The sequence below is a fragment of the Prionailurus viverrinus genome, chromosome D3, assembly GCF_022837055.1.
Source record: "Prionailurus viverrinus isolate Anna chromosome D3, UM_Priviv_1.0, whole genome shotgun sequence".
Lineage (NCBI taxonomy): Eukaryota > Metazoa > Chordata > Mammalia > Carnivora > Felidae > Prionailurus > Prionailurus viverrinus.
This window is the reverse complement of record NC_062572.1, coordinates 878,889-894,557: the sequence shown is the minus strand read 5'-3', so window position 1 is coordinate 894,557 and position 15,669 is coordinate 878,889. Positions and strand designations below refer to the sequence as shown.

The 15,669-nt window shown below is 65.2% G+C and overlaps 1 protein-coding gene across 10 annotated transcripts in view; it reads left to right on the top strand.

The window, feature by feature from the left end:
- The window catches only part of FBRSL1 (fibrosin like 1), a 78,961-nt gene extending 65,109 nt beyond the window's left edge, over positions 1–13,852 (top strand). For 2 of the 10 annotated variants that reach the window (XM_047826883.1, XM_047826879.1), the window contains 16 exons: positions 229–274; positions 2,812–3,133; positions 3,217–3,437; positions 4,140–4,208; positions 4,379–4,593; positions 5,366–5,416; positions 5,607–5,702; positions 6,002–6,130; positions 6,240–6,308; positions 6,472–6,501; positions 6,707–6,778; positions 7,664–7,796; positions 9,844–9,921; positions 10,125–10,208; positions 10,461–10,665; positions 11,558–13,852. In XM_047826883.1, the coding sequence (XP_047682839.1) occupies positions 229–274; positions 2,812–3,133; positions 3,217–3,437; positions 4,140–4,208; positions 4,379–4,593; positions 5,366–5,416; positions 5,607–5,702; positions 6,002–6,130; positions 6,240–6,308; positions 6,472–6,501; positions 6,707–6,778; positions 7,664–7,796; positions 9,844–9,921; positions 10,125–10,208; positions 10,461–10,665; positions 11,558–12,515 (2,778 nt within the window). In that variant the 3' untranslated portion in view covers positions 12,516–13,852. Of the gene's footprint in view, positions 1–228; positions 275–2,811; positions 3,134–3,216; positions 3,438–4,139; positions 4,304–4,378; positions 4,594–5,365; positions 5,417–5,606; positions 5,703–6,001; positions 6,131–6,239; positions 6,309–6,471; positions 6,502–6,706; positions 6,779–7,663; positions 7,797–9,843; positions 9,922–10,124; positions 10,209–10,460; positions 10,666–11,557 lie in introns of all 10 variants that reach the window. The other 8 variants (XR_007145681.1, XM_047826882.1, XM_047826881.1 and 5 more) reach the window with 8 other exon arrangements.
- Positions 13,853–15,669: the final 1,817 nt, after the last annotated feature.

The following is a 15,669-nucleotide window of genomic DNA, read 5'->3' as shown; positions in this document are numbered from 1 at the left end:
CGTCCTTGGTTCACAGGCTGAGTGACCTGTGTGCCCACTTGCTCAAAGCTGGGCCTGGGCATACTCGCCCTCCTATGTGGAGGCTGTGGGCACAGGAGGACACATTCTTCCCACCCCTCGCAGGCACAAAACCTGCCCAGACCTGTTTCCTGGGGGCAGGGGTAAGAGCCTAGTTCACCCCAGGCCCTCAGTCCCCTCTAGTTTCTGATCCTCCTCTCTGTCTTCCAGGCATCTGTGGGCTCCGAGAAGCTCTTTGCCCCAGCAGCCGATAAAGGTAAGCACGTTCCTTAGCTTCACCTCCTGGCCTCTAGGAAGGGACAGGACACACTCCTGAAGTCATCATTGGAGGGGGCAGTGGGCCCCTCAGGGCAAGAGAGTGGGCTCCAGGTTAGGCGCTCTTGTGGGTCGGATTCTGGGGATGCAGAGCCTGAGGCAGGAGTTAGGTGCTATGATTTACAGCCCCCCAGCGAAAGCCACAAGGAAAGCAGAAGTCAGGATCAGGGCCAGCCCTGGAAGAGTGGTTCCCAAAGTGGGGTTCCTGCCCTTTCCCCGGGACTGTTAGTAGTGCATGTTCCCAGACCCTCCCCCAGGCTCATGGGGTCAGGTGTTCTGGGGACAACTGGCAGGTCATGGTTTGGGGCCTGCTGAGGCACCCCTGCCACAGTGTAGGCTGGCCACCAGCGCCACCACTGCGTACGTGACTCACACTGACATGAAGTGACTAGATTCCCTGCACGGCAGCCCTTCCTCTGGCCGGTAGCCCCCATGCGGGTGGCACAGGTGCACAGCATTTCATGGTGCCCCAAAGCTGTCCTGGGCAGCACTGCTCCGGAGAGTGAACGCCCCAGCATCCAGCCATTCAAGGCCAGGAGGGGCCTTTGTAATCCAGCCTGCCAGTACCAGCTGTGGCCCAGGGGGGATCACTGGACCCAGCACGGAGAGGGGGCCCTTTTGCTTGGAAGACTGCATCCAGATGTGACTGCACAGGACGGGCTTTGTGGCACATGCAGACGGGCGTCCTCAGCAACAGGTCCCATGCAGCAGGGCACAGCCTCCACGTGCTTTCAAGTGGAGAAGGCTCGTCTTCGAGTCAGAGCATTTCAGCCAAGCATCCAGGGTCGGGGATGCCAGACAGGTCCAGGGAGAGAAAGGCACTCTGCTGGCATTTCACACGGGGGGTAACACAGAACTGTCTCCTTTTCAACAAACGATCACAAACTGGGCGGCTCAAGACGGACAGACACTTACCCTCTCAACAGGTTTGGAGACCAGAAGTCTGAGGTGAAGGTGTTGGCAAGGCCACACTCTGAAAACTCGGAGGTTCCTTCCTGCCTCTTCGACTTCTGGGGGTCTCTGGGCTTGTGGCCGTATCCCTCCCAGCTCCCTGGCTGCCGCCTCCTTTTCTCTTACAAGGGCACTCATCCCTGGATTTAGAGCCCACCCCATTCCAGACTGATGTCATCTCAGAATTCTTAGCTTGGTGACATCTGCAAAGACCCTTTTTCCAAATTCAGTCACATCAACAGGTAGTAGGGATTACAGCTTGGACACAGCTTTTTGGCACAGTTCAGCCCGCTGCCAGGTCCCTCACTGCTGCAGGCAGAGCTCAGGAAACCAGTCGAGGCCTTGAGGGGCTTCGGCAGGTGCACACCAGGGGTGATCAAGAGTCGCTCATGCTTTCCCAGTGAGGGGAGAGGCTCCAGGAGGGCCAGAGGGTTGGGGCCACCAGTCTGCATGGCCCACACCTGCCTCTTCGGTGGCTGCTCTCACTGTGCAAGGGGCCGGCCCCGGCAGGCTGTTGTGCGTGGGCAGAGGCCGTGCCGTGACCCATGGGGCTGAAGCCAGTAGTGCTCCCTCCCCGTTCTCATGGCAGTGCTAGCGGCGGTGGCCTCCCCCTGGTTCTGCCCCTGAGCAAACAGATGAGGTGGTGGCTCCGGAGGGAGATGTCACTGTAGAGGACGCAGGAGGAGCCATTTCCTGCTGCCGCCTGTTTCTGCCGGGGAAGAGACTTCCCAGCAGTTCCAGCAGAGTCCTCGGGTCTTGCTGCTGGCCTGGGTCCCACAGCCATGTGGCTGCAGGGGGGATGGGCCCCTGGAGGACGTGAGGTCCGCCAGCAGCCCAAACAGGGTGACCACAACTCAGCGACCTGATTTCCACTCCTGGGAAACTGGGCTGCCATCCCCTCGAGGCAAAGCCTCCTCTGGCCTGGACACATGCCCTCTGCCTAGCCTGCTTAGGGTATTTCTTAACCTACTGGGCCCCCGGGGCATGTAACCTGAGACACTGCCTGGAAAGGAGGGTTTGGAGTGAGTAGGTGGCAGTTCAAGGTCATGAGCACACCTGAGCACAAACGCTGGGTTCCCAGGGAGCGCACTCAGGTGGACCTGCCCGGGTAGGTGATGAGGGACAGCGGATGTTGGGGGGGGCGGGGGTGGGGTGCAGCAGCTTCCTCCCCCCAGGTCATGGGCCTAGAGAGGGCTCAGGCTATGGGTCACCCGGGTGGTTCCAGAAAAAAGGCCACTAGCATGCGTGTCGCTCGGTCGCAAGGGCAACAAGTGAAGGTGCAGCCGAGGCAGGAAGCACAGGTTCGGGGCCGGAGCTCTGCTGGGGCCGATCCTGTGCTGCCCTTCGTCTCCCTTCCGTGAAGTGGGGTCGTGAGGCCCGCGCAGGGATTGCTGCGGGCCCTCTGTGCGGGCAGCCCTCCTGCTCCCCAGCTCCCCAGCTCCGCAGCCGCAGCCCCAGCCCCGCGCGCTGGGGCGAGGGCAGGACCTCGCCGCGTGGGCCCAGCTCACTCCGCCCTCTCTCCCGCAGGCCCCGCGCTGGGCGAGGAGGCCGAGGCCAAGGCCGGGGCGCCGCCCAAGGTCTCAGGCCTGGAGCGCAGCCGTGAGCTGAGCGCGGAGCCGCCGCCCTTCCTGCCTGCCGTGCGCAGCCCCGCACCCCCCGCCGGGCCCGCGCCGGACGCCCCGGCCAGCCCGCCGGTCAAGAAGGAAGCCCCCGCCCTGCCCCGCCTCACCCCGCAGCCGCCGCCAGCGCCCCCGCAGCCCCGCGCCCCGCTCCCGACGCACGTGCCTCTGCCCCTGGGCGCCTTCGCGGGCCCCGGCCAGGCCGCGCACAACGGCCTGCACAGCCTCAGGTGGGCGGGGTCGGGGGCGGGCCGGGGGGCGGGGCCGCGCGGCCCCCCCCCCCGCGCGCCGCCACTGAGCCCTGTCCTCGCAGCAGGAGCAGCAGCGCCAGCAGCAGCGCCAGCCTCGGGCTCGCGAAGCACGCGTCCGTGTCGCCTCTCGGGCCGGGCCCCCACCTGTCTACCTCACACTTGGCGCTCCGCTCGCAGGCCCAGCACCAGCACCACGCGGCGGCCATGTTCGCCGCCCCCCCGACACTGCCCCCGCCCCCGGCGCTGCCGGCCAACAGCCTGGTCATCCCAGGACACCCTGCCGGTAGGTGCTGGCTGGGGCCGGGGTCGCTGTCCCCCTCCACTCTGATCCTGGCTTCTGGGCAGGTGGGGAGGCCTCGCCCCGGGGAACGGGTGCCGTCTCCTGAGGCCCCACCCCGCACCTGCTGAAGGACCCCGTGGACAGATGGCAGGGCTCTGGGCCCCGCAGGCTGCCTTTCCCAAGGGGGCCCCACCGCCCAGTACAGACGCGGCGTCCTGCCTGCACCTGGGTCGTGCACGCGGCCACACCGGAGCCCCCGGCTCTGCCCCGAGCCCCGGCCAGGCCCGGTCAAGGGGAGGGGCGCCTGGAGCTGCTCCACTGCCAATAGAGACTTCCAGGACCTGCTCGTCCCTCGTGTGGCAGGGTCTGTGGGGGGCGTGTAGAGCGCGTCCTGGAGTAGGAGGGTCTCCAGGTGAACCGGGGCCGTCTAGCCTCTCTCCCCGTTTGGTTCCGGCAGGGCGCCCCTTCAAGGCCGAACCTTGGGTCATTGAAGACTTCTTTTCCCATGGGTCTTGTTTCCAAGTTCTTTTTATGATTCTGAGCGGCCCAACTCAGGTCTGGGGCAGCTCTGTGCCCTGGAATGGGACCAGGATGCTGGGCTGGGGGGTGGGGGTGGGGGAGGGGTGGGGGCGGCGGGGCAGGGCTCCCCTGTGGCCGGCTCTGGGGGCCCCCCCGGCGGCTCACGGTGTTCTTTCTTGCCTTTAGATGCCAGCCTGTTGATCTCATTCAGCCAGCCAATCATGTATTGCCAGCCTCATTCGGGGATTCTGATTGGTACTTGGTCACAGGCACCTCTCTTACCTCCACCCTGGGGCCCGCACCTAGCGAGCGGCCACCACGGCTTGGCCTGCCGAAACCGGGAGTGCCAGGTGACTATCCGCCTCGCCCCGCCGGGAGCCCGCGGCCGACGTGCCTCTCCGTCTCTCTCTCTTTTTCTCTTGTAGATCACGAGCTGCTCAGGCAAGAGCTGAACGCGCGTTTTCTGGTCCAGAGCGCTGAGCGGCCCGGCGCCCCCCTGGGCCCGGGGGCTCTGCTGCGGGCGGAGTTCCACCAGCACCAACACACACACCAGCACACACACCAGCACCAACACACATTTGCCCCCTTCCCCGCGGGGCTGCCCCCGACGCCGCTCCTGCAGCCCGCCGCACCCCCGCCGGTGCGTAGCCCCCCCCCCGCGCGCGCGCGGGCGGACGGGCGGGGGCGGCCCGGGCGGCGGGACACACAGCAGGCACACGCAGACGCTCTCCGCACGCACGCAGGCCGACGCCGGCCCTTGCCGTCCATCTGTCCCTCTGGCCCCCCTCTGGGTGACGTCATGTCATGAGGTTCCCTGTCCTGGGCTTGGGCGGGTGCCCCACATCCACACAGGTGACGTGGCCTTGGGGCCAGTTGTGCCCACACAGGGTCTGCAAGTCTCAGTTTGCAGCAGGTCCAGAGACTTGAGGGCTGAGGGGCCAGGGAACCAGGATGCCCTCCCGTGGGGCCTGGGGCTTCCTCTCTTGAGCCAGCTGCTGTGTGGGGCAGAGTCTACCCCCACCAGGCTTTGCTGGGGGCCTGGGGGCATCTCACTGCTTGACCACTGGCCCTGCCCCCTCCCCCCCCTCCCGACACCCGTCATGGCTGCAGCACCTCCTGGGCTTCAGGAATAGATTCAGACTGTCCAGACTGGCCAGTTTGCAACTCCCACAGTGGGACCATTAGAACAGGGGCCCCTTACTTAGATCCACCCAGTTTGAGAACCTGAGCCCAAGAGGCCAGCTCAAGGCCGTTGGAAATGCCCTCAGGGAGACAGCTGGCCGCAGACTACCAGCTGCAGGAGGCAGGACAGCCATCCGGGCCACTGCCTGGCCAACGGGGGCGCGGGTGCTGGGCCCCGTGGAGGGTGTGGGCAGGCTCCGGAGGCCTCACGTCCACCTCTTTCCTTCCAGTTTGACAAATACGCACCCAAGCTGGACAGCCCCTACTTCCGACATTCCAACGTGAGTGTCCTTCGTGGTCACTGCCCTGGTCCATGGGCTGGAGGGGGCGGGGGGAGGGTGGAGCCACGCCTACCCAGAGGCCTTGTCAGGGCACCTTCAGCCGGGTGCAGGGGCCGGGCCCCGCAGCCCCCACCCGGGATGTCCGTGCTCCTAGCGGGGCTCCCGGAACGCTCCCGTCTTTCTCTTGCAGTTTTTCCCATCCTTCTCTTCTGCCATCCCCGGACTGCCCACCCTGCTCCCACACCCAGGCCCCTTTGGGTCCCTACAGGGTGCTTTTCAGCCCAAGGTACCAGCTGCTCCTGGGGTGGAACGGGGTTCAGGGCACAGCGGGAGGCCCTGCCACGCAGTCACGTGCTGCGACCCTAGTGTGGGGGTGAGCCAGCGTTCCGGGTGGGATGCGTCCTTGCAGCCCCGCGGCGGGACCCCCGGTCTAGACGGCAGCAGGGTGGGGCACCAGGGGACGGCGGGAGCCATGCTTCATGCACGCTTACTCTTCAGCTGGGCATGCTCGAGGTCAGGGTGAGGAGGACCGGGGCAGAGGTGAGGTCGTGTGGGGTGGCCGCTACGAGGCTGTCTGTGCCACAGGAGGCCCCGGACAGGACTGGGCTCGCTTCTCTGACCCTCCCTGAAGCCGGGCTGTTTCAGCCCCCCAACCCAGGCATGGCTGTGTCGGGATCCCCTTCCCACCTTTGCAGAAGCCCTTGGGCTGAGGATGTAGGAACCCAGGCCTCCCCTTGTGGGGTGGGGGGTGGGGGGCAGTGTGGAAGGTGGACTTGGGCACCTGGGGTCTGCAGCTGTTTCACACCCCGTTCTCTCCCTTCAGACTTCAAACCCAATCGAGGTAACGGGTCGAGCCAGTGCTGTTCACACCCTCCTCCAGAAAGCCCCCGGGGTAGGTGCGACAGTGCCCGACCCTCCCTGCGGTCACCCCAGCCGGTGCCCCTCGCTGGGGGAGGCGGTGGCTGCTGTGGGGCATGTCCGTCCCCCACCGCCAGCCCTGGGACCTGGCCACCCCCAGAGCCTGGACCTAACTCTTTGTTCTCTCTCAATGGTAGGTGTCTGACCCGTACCGGACGGCAGTCAGGGTGAGTGTGTGGCACACGTCCGCGTGGACGTGCACGCCTCCTTGGGAGGAAGGGGTCTCGGGGAGGCTCGCAGCTGGGGAGGATCCTGGGTTCCGCCTGCATGGCCACAGGGGTGCCTGTGCCGGCAGGACTCTGGGGGTGGGGGTGGGGGCAGGGTGAAGAGGTCCCCGCTGTGCAGCTGAGTGTGTGGCCCGCCCCGTCACAGAAACCCGGCAAGTGGTGTGCCATGCACGTGCAGATCGCCTGGCAGATCTACCGCCATCAGCAGAAGATGAAGGTGAGCGCCAGCTGCCCCTGCTGCCCACGAGCAGAGTGCCAGGGCGTCCCTGCTGCGCCCTTGTCTGGCTGGGGACCATGCAGGAGGACCCCAGGCTGCGGTTAGGGAGGGGTGGGTGGTGCCAGCTGGGGGACCCGTCCCCACCCCGCCTCCACATATCTCTGGTCACACACGCCACCTCCACGCACGGCTTTCAAAAACCATCACGTCCCGGGGGCTACGAGAAGTCGGCAGGGGCTCGGGCTTGCCACGAGACGCGGGTGCTGCCCTCCGCAGGTGTCCTGGCGTCACCCTGGGGGCGGGGAAGGGGCGGGGCGGCCTCCACACGCAGCAGCACTGTGGGGGTGCCTTCGCCTGGGCTGGGGTTCCCTCCCGCATCACACCGAGTGTGCCCCCGCTGCCCCGATGGGGAGCCGGAGGCTGGCAGGGCTGCAGGGGCTGCGGGACCACAGCGGAACCAGGAAGCGCTCACCCGGCCCCCGTGCCTGGTGTGGCCTTCAGCGCTGAGGCGCGGGCTTTCTCAGTTTGTTTAAATTAGATAAATTTAAATGTTACTGGTGATGCCAAATTCAGTCACGGGGAGCTTTTAAGCATATTTAAAACAACGTAGGTACGTTTCAGCTCAGCTTTGCAAAATCTTAACCCAGGTAAGGTATTTCCAACGATAAGGCAACATCCAAATCGAGATCTGCTTTAGCGTAAAACACACAGCTTCCAAAGAGCAGTTCACGAAACACCTCCTGCACCCGGCACGCGTTGTCACGGCCGCGCTCCGTGCTGAGTCACGAGGCCTCACTGGGACCAGTGCCCAGGTAGCGTCACACGCTTGGTGGTGGTCAGGGGCTGACCAGGCCACAGGCCCAGCGCACGCTCTGTCCCTTTCAGCAGGTGCAGCTGGAGCCCCACAAGCTGGAGGTGGGCGCCAAGCTGGACTTGTCCAGCAGACCCCCCGCCCCGGGCGTGTTTGCCGGATTGCAGTACCCGCAGGAGCTGGCCCGGCCCCTCTTCTCCGGCTCGGGTAAGGCGCCCCGTCCAGAGCACGAGGAAAGGGGGTGTCCAGCGGGCAGGGGCGCTTTTGCCTGTTCCCTCTGGCCGGTCTCGGAGCAGGACCCCTCTAGACGCTTCCACAGCGTTTGTTTTCCTCACGCTGCAAGTCTGCCCCACCCTGCCGTCCGGCGGTCTCTGCCGCTTGCCCAGGCTCTCCCTCATCCCTGCTGAGGCCAGGAGGGCCAGGGGTCCTCCCGGCACCCAGACTGCCCCTCCCCCAGCCCCACCTCCCTCTCAGGAAGGGCTACCGCCTTCCTCAGAACGGCGGGACACTGCCCCGAGAATTCCCGCGTCCGCCCTGCACTGGCCTGCCGTGCTGGGGCCCCAGGAGCACCCCTAGGTTCGAAGGTCACGAGGAGCCCTTCCACCTCAGTAGAGGTCACCCCCACAGCTAGCACGTGTCACAGGGGAGGGACGCAGCACGTGGGCGAAGGGGAGAGGCATGTGGGGCGAGATCAGCGGAAGCCAGCCCCAGGGCTCGCTGTCCTGTGGGGTCCCGGGACAACACGTGCTTCACAGGGGAGCCCACGGACCCAGAGCCCAGGGTGTTTTTGGGCACCTTGGCCCGCACACACCCAAACCACACTCCCAGGAGGGCAATGCTCCGTGTGAACCAGGGTCTGCACGAGTGAGCGAGGTTCAGGAGGGACTCCTGTCCGAGAAAGGAGAGAAACCTCCCTCCTGAGACCCGAGCTCCCGGCCTCACGAGCAGGCCTTTCCCGGGTCGGCTGCCTCGGCCCAGGCTGTGTGCGCTCCCACGCGGTTCTCGTGCCTCCTCAGGGACGGGCAGCCGGTCCAGAGAGCCCGCCCTGACCACCCTCCTCCACCCCCCCCACCCCCCCCCCCCACCCCCGTCTTCACGCAGGCCCACCTCCACCCGCAGCCAGGTCACACGGACACGCGTGGACAGTGAGGGGGGGCCCGTCAGCAGGCTGGGTGGACGGGCGCGGCAGGTCCCCCGGGCTGGCCGCACAAGCATGGTGGCTCGTCTCGGCCCCTGGCTCCAACGCACTGGCGTTCTGCAGACCCCGTCTGGGCTTCAGTCCCTGGAGCCCCCGGGACGCGAGCTGGGTGTGCTCAGGAGCCTGGGCTCCCCATTCGGCCCCGCCGCAGCCCTGCTGTGCCGACCACACGCCCAGGACACGCCCCCCACAAGGGGCGCCTTCCCGAGGAGGCTATGGCTGGGGGATTCCCTCTCTGCCTCTGCCCTCCCCCCGCCCCCCGCCAAACAGCATGAGCTGGAAGCCTGCCCGTTGACTTGGTGGCCTTTTCTCACTGCCTGTGCTCTTTGCAGGCGACAGTTCACCCCCACGCTGGTGTTCGTCTTCGTTAGCCCTGGGCCAGCCACTTCTCGGTTCCTGATTTCCTGTTTGATTTCTTTGGCCCGGGGGTCATTCAGGACTGGGTTTAGCTTTCTGGTGGGGGAGCTCCGTGCCTGCGGCAGCCCAGCAAAAACATAAACACTCCCCTGTGGGGGTCTCCCAAGACGGGGGACGCCAGAGAGACCGGTGGCCTCATCATTGGTCTTCGCCGGAAACCCACCCTCGAGAAAGAGGCCGTGTGTCCCACCCTAGTGGCAAGGCCGGGCCCCTTGACCCAGTGCCCCTTCTCGGGGCCCGCGCCCCACTTGCTGCCCTTGGGGTGGGGTCAGGGGGTCTCAGGAGAGCCAGGGCAGGGCCACGGATGAGTGGCAGAGCAGACACCTGTGGGCTGTGGTGGGGGACCCCACGGGAGGAGCTGCTGTCTTCAGCCGTGACACCGGCCGCTGTGCACCAGGACACTCGCGTGGCTACGATGACACGTTAGCTTCTAGTTGGAGGTTCCCGTCTGCGTTTTCAGGGGCAGCCTTGAAGGCTCTCTGTGCCCCTTTCCCCAGGGGCTCCACCGCCACCCGCCCCCTTCGGCGTGCTTCCGGTGGGAGGTGTGGACATCCCCAGAGGAAGCTGGGGTGGCCCCGCCTTGGGAACGAGCCACAAACAGGCCCCGGTACATCAGGCTTCCACCACCCTGCCCCACAGGTGCAGCCCACCCCACCACCAACCCATTCGGACCCTCGGCCCATCCCGGCAGCTTCCTGACCTCTGGTCACCTGACAGGTAGGTGCTCTCGGGTCCCTGAAGTCGGCCTGGGTCTTTGCAGACCTCAGGGCTGGGGCAGGGGATGTCGGTGGGTGGGGAGGTGACCCTCAGATTGTATAGGTAGCAGTTGCTGGAGTCACAGCACAGGCCCTGGTGCACATGAGTCACATGGGAGCTCTGGCATGAGCCACGCAGAAGCCTGAGCCCCGCTGTCCCCACAGACCCGTTCGGCAGGTCAGGCACCTTCGGGGGCCTGGGGAGCCTGGGCAGCAACGCCTTCGGAGGCCTGGGGAGCCACGCACTGAGTGAGTGACCCCCGTGCTTGCTTCCCATTCACTTGCGTGCACGCCGGAGCTCCTCGTGGGTTTGGGCCACACCCTGACCCCTGGCTGACTGGTCCCCTCTGGCTGCCCCCTGGGGTACACCTTCAGCACGTGGGAATGGAGTGCTCCCCACCCCCAGCAGCCCTGAGGTTCCACGGGGTGCCCTGGGCAGGGATGGGGCTCCTTGGGCAGAGGTGCAGTGCTATCCCGGCCTCATACCCCGCCCCCCTCCAGCTCAGGGCAGCGGCATCTTCGCCCCCAAGGAGAGCTCCGCACTGCACGGCCTGCCCAGCCCCCACGAGGCCTGGAACCGGCTGCACCGGGCGCCTCCCTCCTTCCCCACACCGCCCCCATGGCCTAAGCCTGTGGACCCCGATCGGGTCTCAGCCCTGACCAACCACGACCGGGAGCCAGACAAGGGCAGGGAGGAGCGGGAGCGGTGAGTGGCACCCAGCCGGCTCCTGTGGCCTCCTGCCGGCTTTGCAGGGCTCTGCCCTGATGACCCCCCTCACTGCACCCTCAGGGCTGGGCAAGGCCAGGGGAGAGCCCCAGATGGGGCAGGATGTGGGCAGGGGCCGTCCAGAGGGGGGAGGGTCCACCCCTGGAAGGAGCAGCTGGGACACTTGGCTTGTTGACCACAGTAGGCCCTCTGCAGGGAGCTCGGGTTGGCAGGGCCACGGAACCACCTGCATCTTCCAGGTGGGGGCCAGGTCTGGGAGGAGCACCCATGGGGGAATCCTCTGGCCGGGAGGATGCCCCTGGGCAGCAGGACTAGGCAGGGGCAGGGGAGGCAGGAGTCCTAGTCCAGAGTCAGCAGCAGAGTCTGGAATCTGAGGGTTTTTGAGCTGTGGCCGGCTGGCCGAGGGGACAAGAGCAGAGAAGCGTCCCCAGCCAAGGCCACAGTTCATACACCAGTCCTGAGATCCATGACCTCTTCCCTGTCCCCGGACTCGGCCTCGTGAAGGAGAACTAGGGTCAGCCATGGCCAAGACGGGACTCCAGGGTCCTACCATTCCAGTGACTTTGGTTGGGCCCGACTTCCTCACTGAGGGTCCACCTGCGGGCCTAGCGGCCTGGGTATGCGGGAAGAGCTCTGCAAAGCTGGCTTCCCAGCAGTTTATGGAGGGGAGGGAGGCGTGGGGTGTTGGGAGTCCTTCGTGAGGGTGTGGGTTTGTTACCATGTGTTGACAGGGTGCTGAAGGGACCTCCCACCCCCACACACTCAGCCCCAGGGATCTTGAGGTCCTAGAGGGTGGGAACTTGGGAGCAAACAGCTTGAAAGCGCCTCCTGGGCGGAGCCTGAGTGAGGTGTCTTGTCTCCTCACTCCCAGGGACCTCCTGGAGAAGACGCGCCTGCTGAGCCGGGCCTCGCCCGCAGCTCCAGTGGGCTACCCGGTCAGCAGCTTCCTGCTCCGCGGCCAGGGCGAGCCGTGCCGGCCCGGGGTCCCTGCCGAGCGCGAGGCCGAGCCCCGCGTCAAGGAGAGCCGCTCACCGGCCAGGGAGGACGGCGCCAAGCCGGCCGCGCGCCCGCCGTCTCCCTACAGCAAGGCGGCCCTGGGCGACAGCCTGCGCCTGGCCGGCCTCCTGGGCCGAGAGCCGGGGAAGCCGCCCGAGGCGCCGGCCGAGCGGCCCCAGGGCGACGTGAAAGTCAAGGAGGAACGCAGGGAAGACGGCGACGCGCCCGAGCCCCCCGGGGCCGGCCCGCACCCCGCGCCCGAGCGCCCGCGCGCCGCCCCCGCGCCCCTGCAGCTCGGCCCCGGCCCCGCGGGCCGCGAGCGCCTGGGCTTCGCGTGGGAGCCCCTGCGCGACGCCTACCGCGGCCTGGAGCTGCCCCGGCGCGCCCTGCCCGCCGCCGCCGCCGCCGCCCCCGCCCCGGCCCCCACCGCCCTGTTCGAGCCCCCCGAGCGCCCCTACCGCGACCGCGAGCCGCACGACTACAGCCCCGAGCGCCTGCGGGAGGCGCGCCGCGAGGAGCTGGAGCGCGCGCGGGCCGCGCACCTGGGCGCCGCCCCGCACCTGCCCGACGGCGCCGCGCTGCTGCCCGCGCTGGGCGCCCTGCACTACCCGCGCCTCGGGCCCGCCGCCGCCGCGCTGCACAACGGGCTCCTGGCGCGGACCCCGCCCGCCGCCGCCGCGCTCGGCGCGCCGCCCCCGCTGGTGGCCGCGGGCGGGCCCCCCACGCCCCCGGGGCCGCCGCCGCGGAGCAGGACTACGCCGCTGGGGGGCCACGGGCCCGAGGCGCGCGACTACTCCCCGTCCCGCAACCCCCAGGAGGTGGAGGCGCGGTAGTCCCCGCGGGACCCCGCGCCGCCTGTACAGAGACCCTCCCACAAATGCACTGCTGTAAACTTTTCTACGTGGACGTTTCTAGAACCTAAGCACAGCGCCGTCAGTCCTGGGGTGACATTCGCTTTCCGCTCGAAGCCCGCGGAGTCGGGGAGTTTCATCCACAGCCTTGCTGGGGGTGATCTTTTCGTTTTCCCAGCTTGAGGTTAGGCCACTGGAAGAGAATTCGAGTTTGTACATCTTTTCCCACAGGTGAGAAGCGTTTTTAATAGATTTGTATTTTTTTCAATTTTGTGCTCTTTAGACACTTAAAACAAGAAACTTTTGCTTTTTTACCTTCAGTTCGGATTTGCAATGTAAAGGCCTCAGACCCCTCTCTAGAGCCCCAGGATCTTGTCTTATTTATGGAGAAAACACGGTCATTTTGTCCAGCGCACTGTGAGGCCCCCCACTCAGGGCCGGCCCTGGCCCTCCCCTGGTACTGGGAACCGAAGTTACAGATATATATTAAAATAATAATAATAATGTACAAAACTTTTTTTGCCTTATTATGCAGAAGCGTAAGAGGATTTTTTTCGGTTTTTAAAAAAAATGAAATATGTAAATAGTCTGTTAATATAAATATATGGCGTTATTAAATTCTTAACCTGGGTAGACTTTATAAAAAGTTTCTAGAAACCTCTCTGGTTATTTGTTTAACACGGTCACAAAAAAAAACCCCTCGCTGTCGGTTGGAAACGCGCGCAAGTTTAACTGCAGCACCGACCCTTCAACTATGCAAGCGCTCTGAGGTGGGGCTGGGCCGCCGTCCGGGGAACGAGGCTCGGAGCGGCCACGCCGGCCTCCCCGGTCCCCAGCCCCGGGGCCCTGCCCTCCCTGGGACTGGCCGGCTCTGGCCGCAGGACACTTCTGTGGATCCTGGTTTCGTTTGCGCAGCGTTTTCGGAACCTGTACCTGACAAGCAGACTTTTAGGAGTGAAGAGTAAAGGTTCGTCACAAAACGAAACGGTAACCGGTGTTTTCTCTCCTGTGCAAAGGCCGTCAGCAAACGTTTCTCAGCGTGGCCCTGCCCCGACCGAGGCCTTGGCACGATTTCCTTTTGCTTTCGGGTTTGCTTTCATAACCTCTCGAACGCCGCCTCGCCCTGCCCTCAGCGCCCTTTTCTGTTCCCCGGCGGCCACATGCGTGTCCGCCGCACTTTTGAGCCTTGTCGGTTCGACGTCCGCAGCTATTTGCTCCGTTCTGTGCTTTCAACCCGTTTCCACTGTGGACTGTGGTTGCTTTAAACATTCAGTTCTCGTGTCAATCAATGAAGATAAATACAGTCTTGATTTCGATCACGAGGTGGTTGGGTGTTTTGTGTGGCATTGGAGAAGGTAGGGGGTCTTTGCCGGGTGCGTTGGGCGGAGCCCCAGGGTTGCCGGTCACCCCTGCCTAGGGGCGGAGCACCTCCTGGGCTTCTAGACCTTCCCATCTCCGGCTTCACCCGGACTGGCTCCCCCGGGGCCGCTCCTGCTGCGGGATGCCCTCCCGGCCTTTGCCTGGGACCTGTCCCTTGTCCCGTCCCGCCCCTTCTGCCTGCTCAGTCTTCTCTGCACACCGGGTGGCGGCTCACCTCCGTGGAGGGCCGGCCTTGTTCCCGCTGCCCCAGCACCATTCAGAGCCGGGTGACCCTTCTGTGGAGAAATGAGGGCTCAGGGAGGGAGGGGGCAGAGGCAGAACTGGCCACCTCCACCCCCTGGGGGAGAAGGGCAGGGGGCCATTTCCCCTGCTCTGTCCATGGTCCAGAAGTGGGGGCCCCGACGGAGCCCCCTGAGTGGATTTGCCTGTTAGATGAGCAGCCATGACCTGAAGTGCCCTGAGCCTAAGAGGCGCCCCCCCCCCCCCCCCCCCCGCCATGGAGAGTCGGGGGTGCCTCGCACGGAGACCACTGTGCCCAGCGGCCCGGGCTAAACCACACCGCCGCCAAGGCCGAGCAGCGCAGTGAGAAGATGCACAGGGCGGCCGTCCCGCCGGCCCCCAGGGCTCTGGGGACGTACTCATGGGTGGGTCTGAGCAGAGATGCGTTTCAGGCTCTTCCCTTGACTAGGACCACCTGCGGGTCCAGGGACGGCACGTAAATGCAGCATTTGCGTGAGAAGCCAAAACACAGTCTGCGCTGAACCGTAGGGTGAGGGGAGTAGCCCGGTGCTCACCCCGTCCGAGGTAAGGTCCCCTGGTGGAATGGCACCCGTGGGAGAGAGTTGGTATCTGCACCGGGGCAGGATGTAACAGCCCTGAGGGATGACATCGTCAAGGGGTCACTTTCTCTAATGGTGTGTTACCCTTGAGGAGGGTGACTCATGATGGAGCAAAATCCATAGTGAGGTTCTGCTCCCTAGGGAGCACTGTGGTGGATACACTCCGGGAGCACTCTGGTGAAGCATCCCCCTGGGAGCATTGTGGTGGGTACTTCCTGGGAGCATTCTGATTGAAGCACCCCCCGGGAGCACTGTGGTGGGTACTTCCTGGCGAGCACTCTGATGAAGCACCCCCTGGGAGCACTGGGGTGGGTACTTCCTGGGAGCACTGTGGTGGGTACCTCCTGGGAACACTCTGGTGAAGCATCCCGTGGGAGCACTGTGGTGGGTACTTCCTGGCGAGCACTCTGATGAAGCACCCCCTGGGAGCACTGGGGTGGGTACTTCCTGGGAGCACTGTGGTGGATACCTCCTGGGAACACTCTGGTGTCTGGTGTAGCATCCCCCTGGGAGCATTCTGATGAAGCACCCCCCAGGAGCACTGTGGTGGGTACCTCCTGGGAACATTCTGGTGAAGCATCCCACTGGGAGCACTGTGGTGGGTACCTCCTGGGAACACTGGTGAAGCATCCCATTGGGAGCACTCTGGTGGGCACCTCTTGGGGAGCACTCTGGTGAGGCATCCCCCTGGAGCACTGGTAGGTACTTCCTGGGAGCACTCTGATGAAGCACCCCCTGGGAGCACTGGGGTGGGTACTTCCTGGGAGCACTGTGGTGGGTACCTCCTGGGAACACTCTGGTGTCTGGTGAAGCATCCCCCTGGGAGCACTCTGATGAAGCACCCCCCAGGAGCACTGTGGTGGGTACCTCCTGGGAACATTCTGGTGAAGCATCCCCCTGGGAGCACTGTGGTGGGT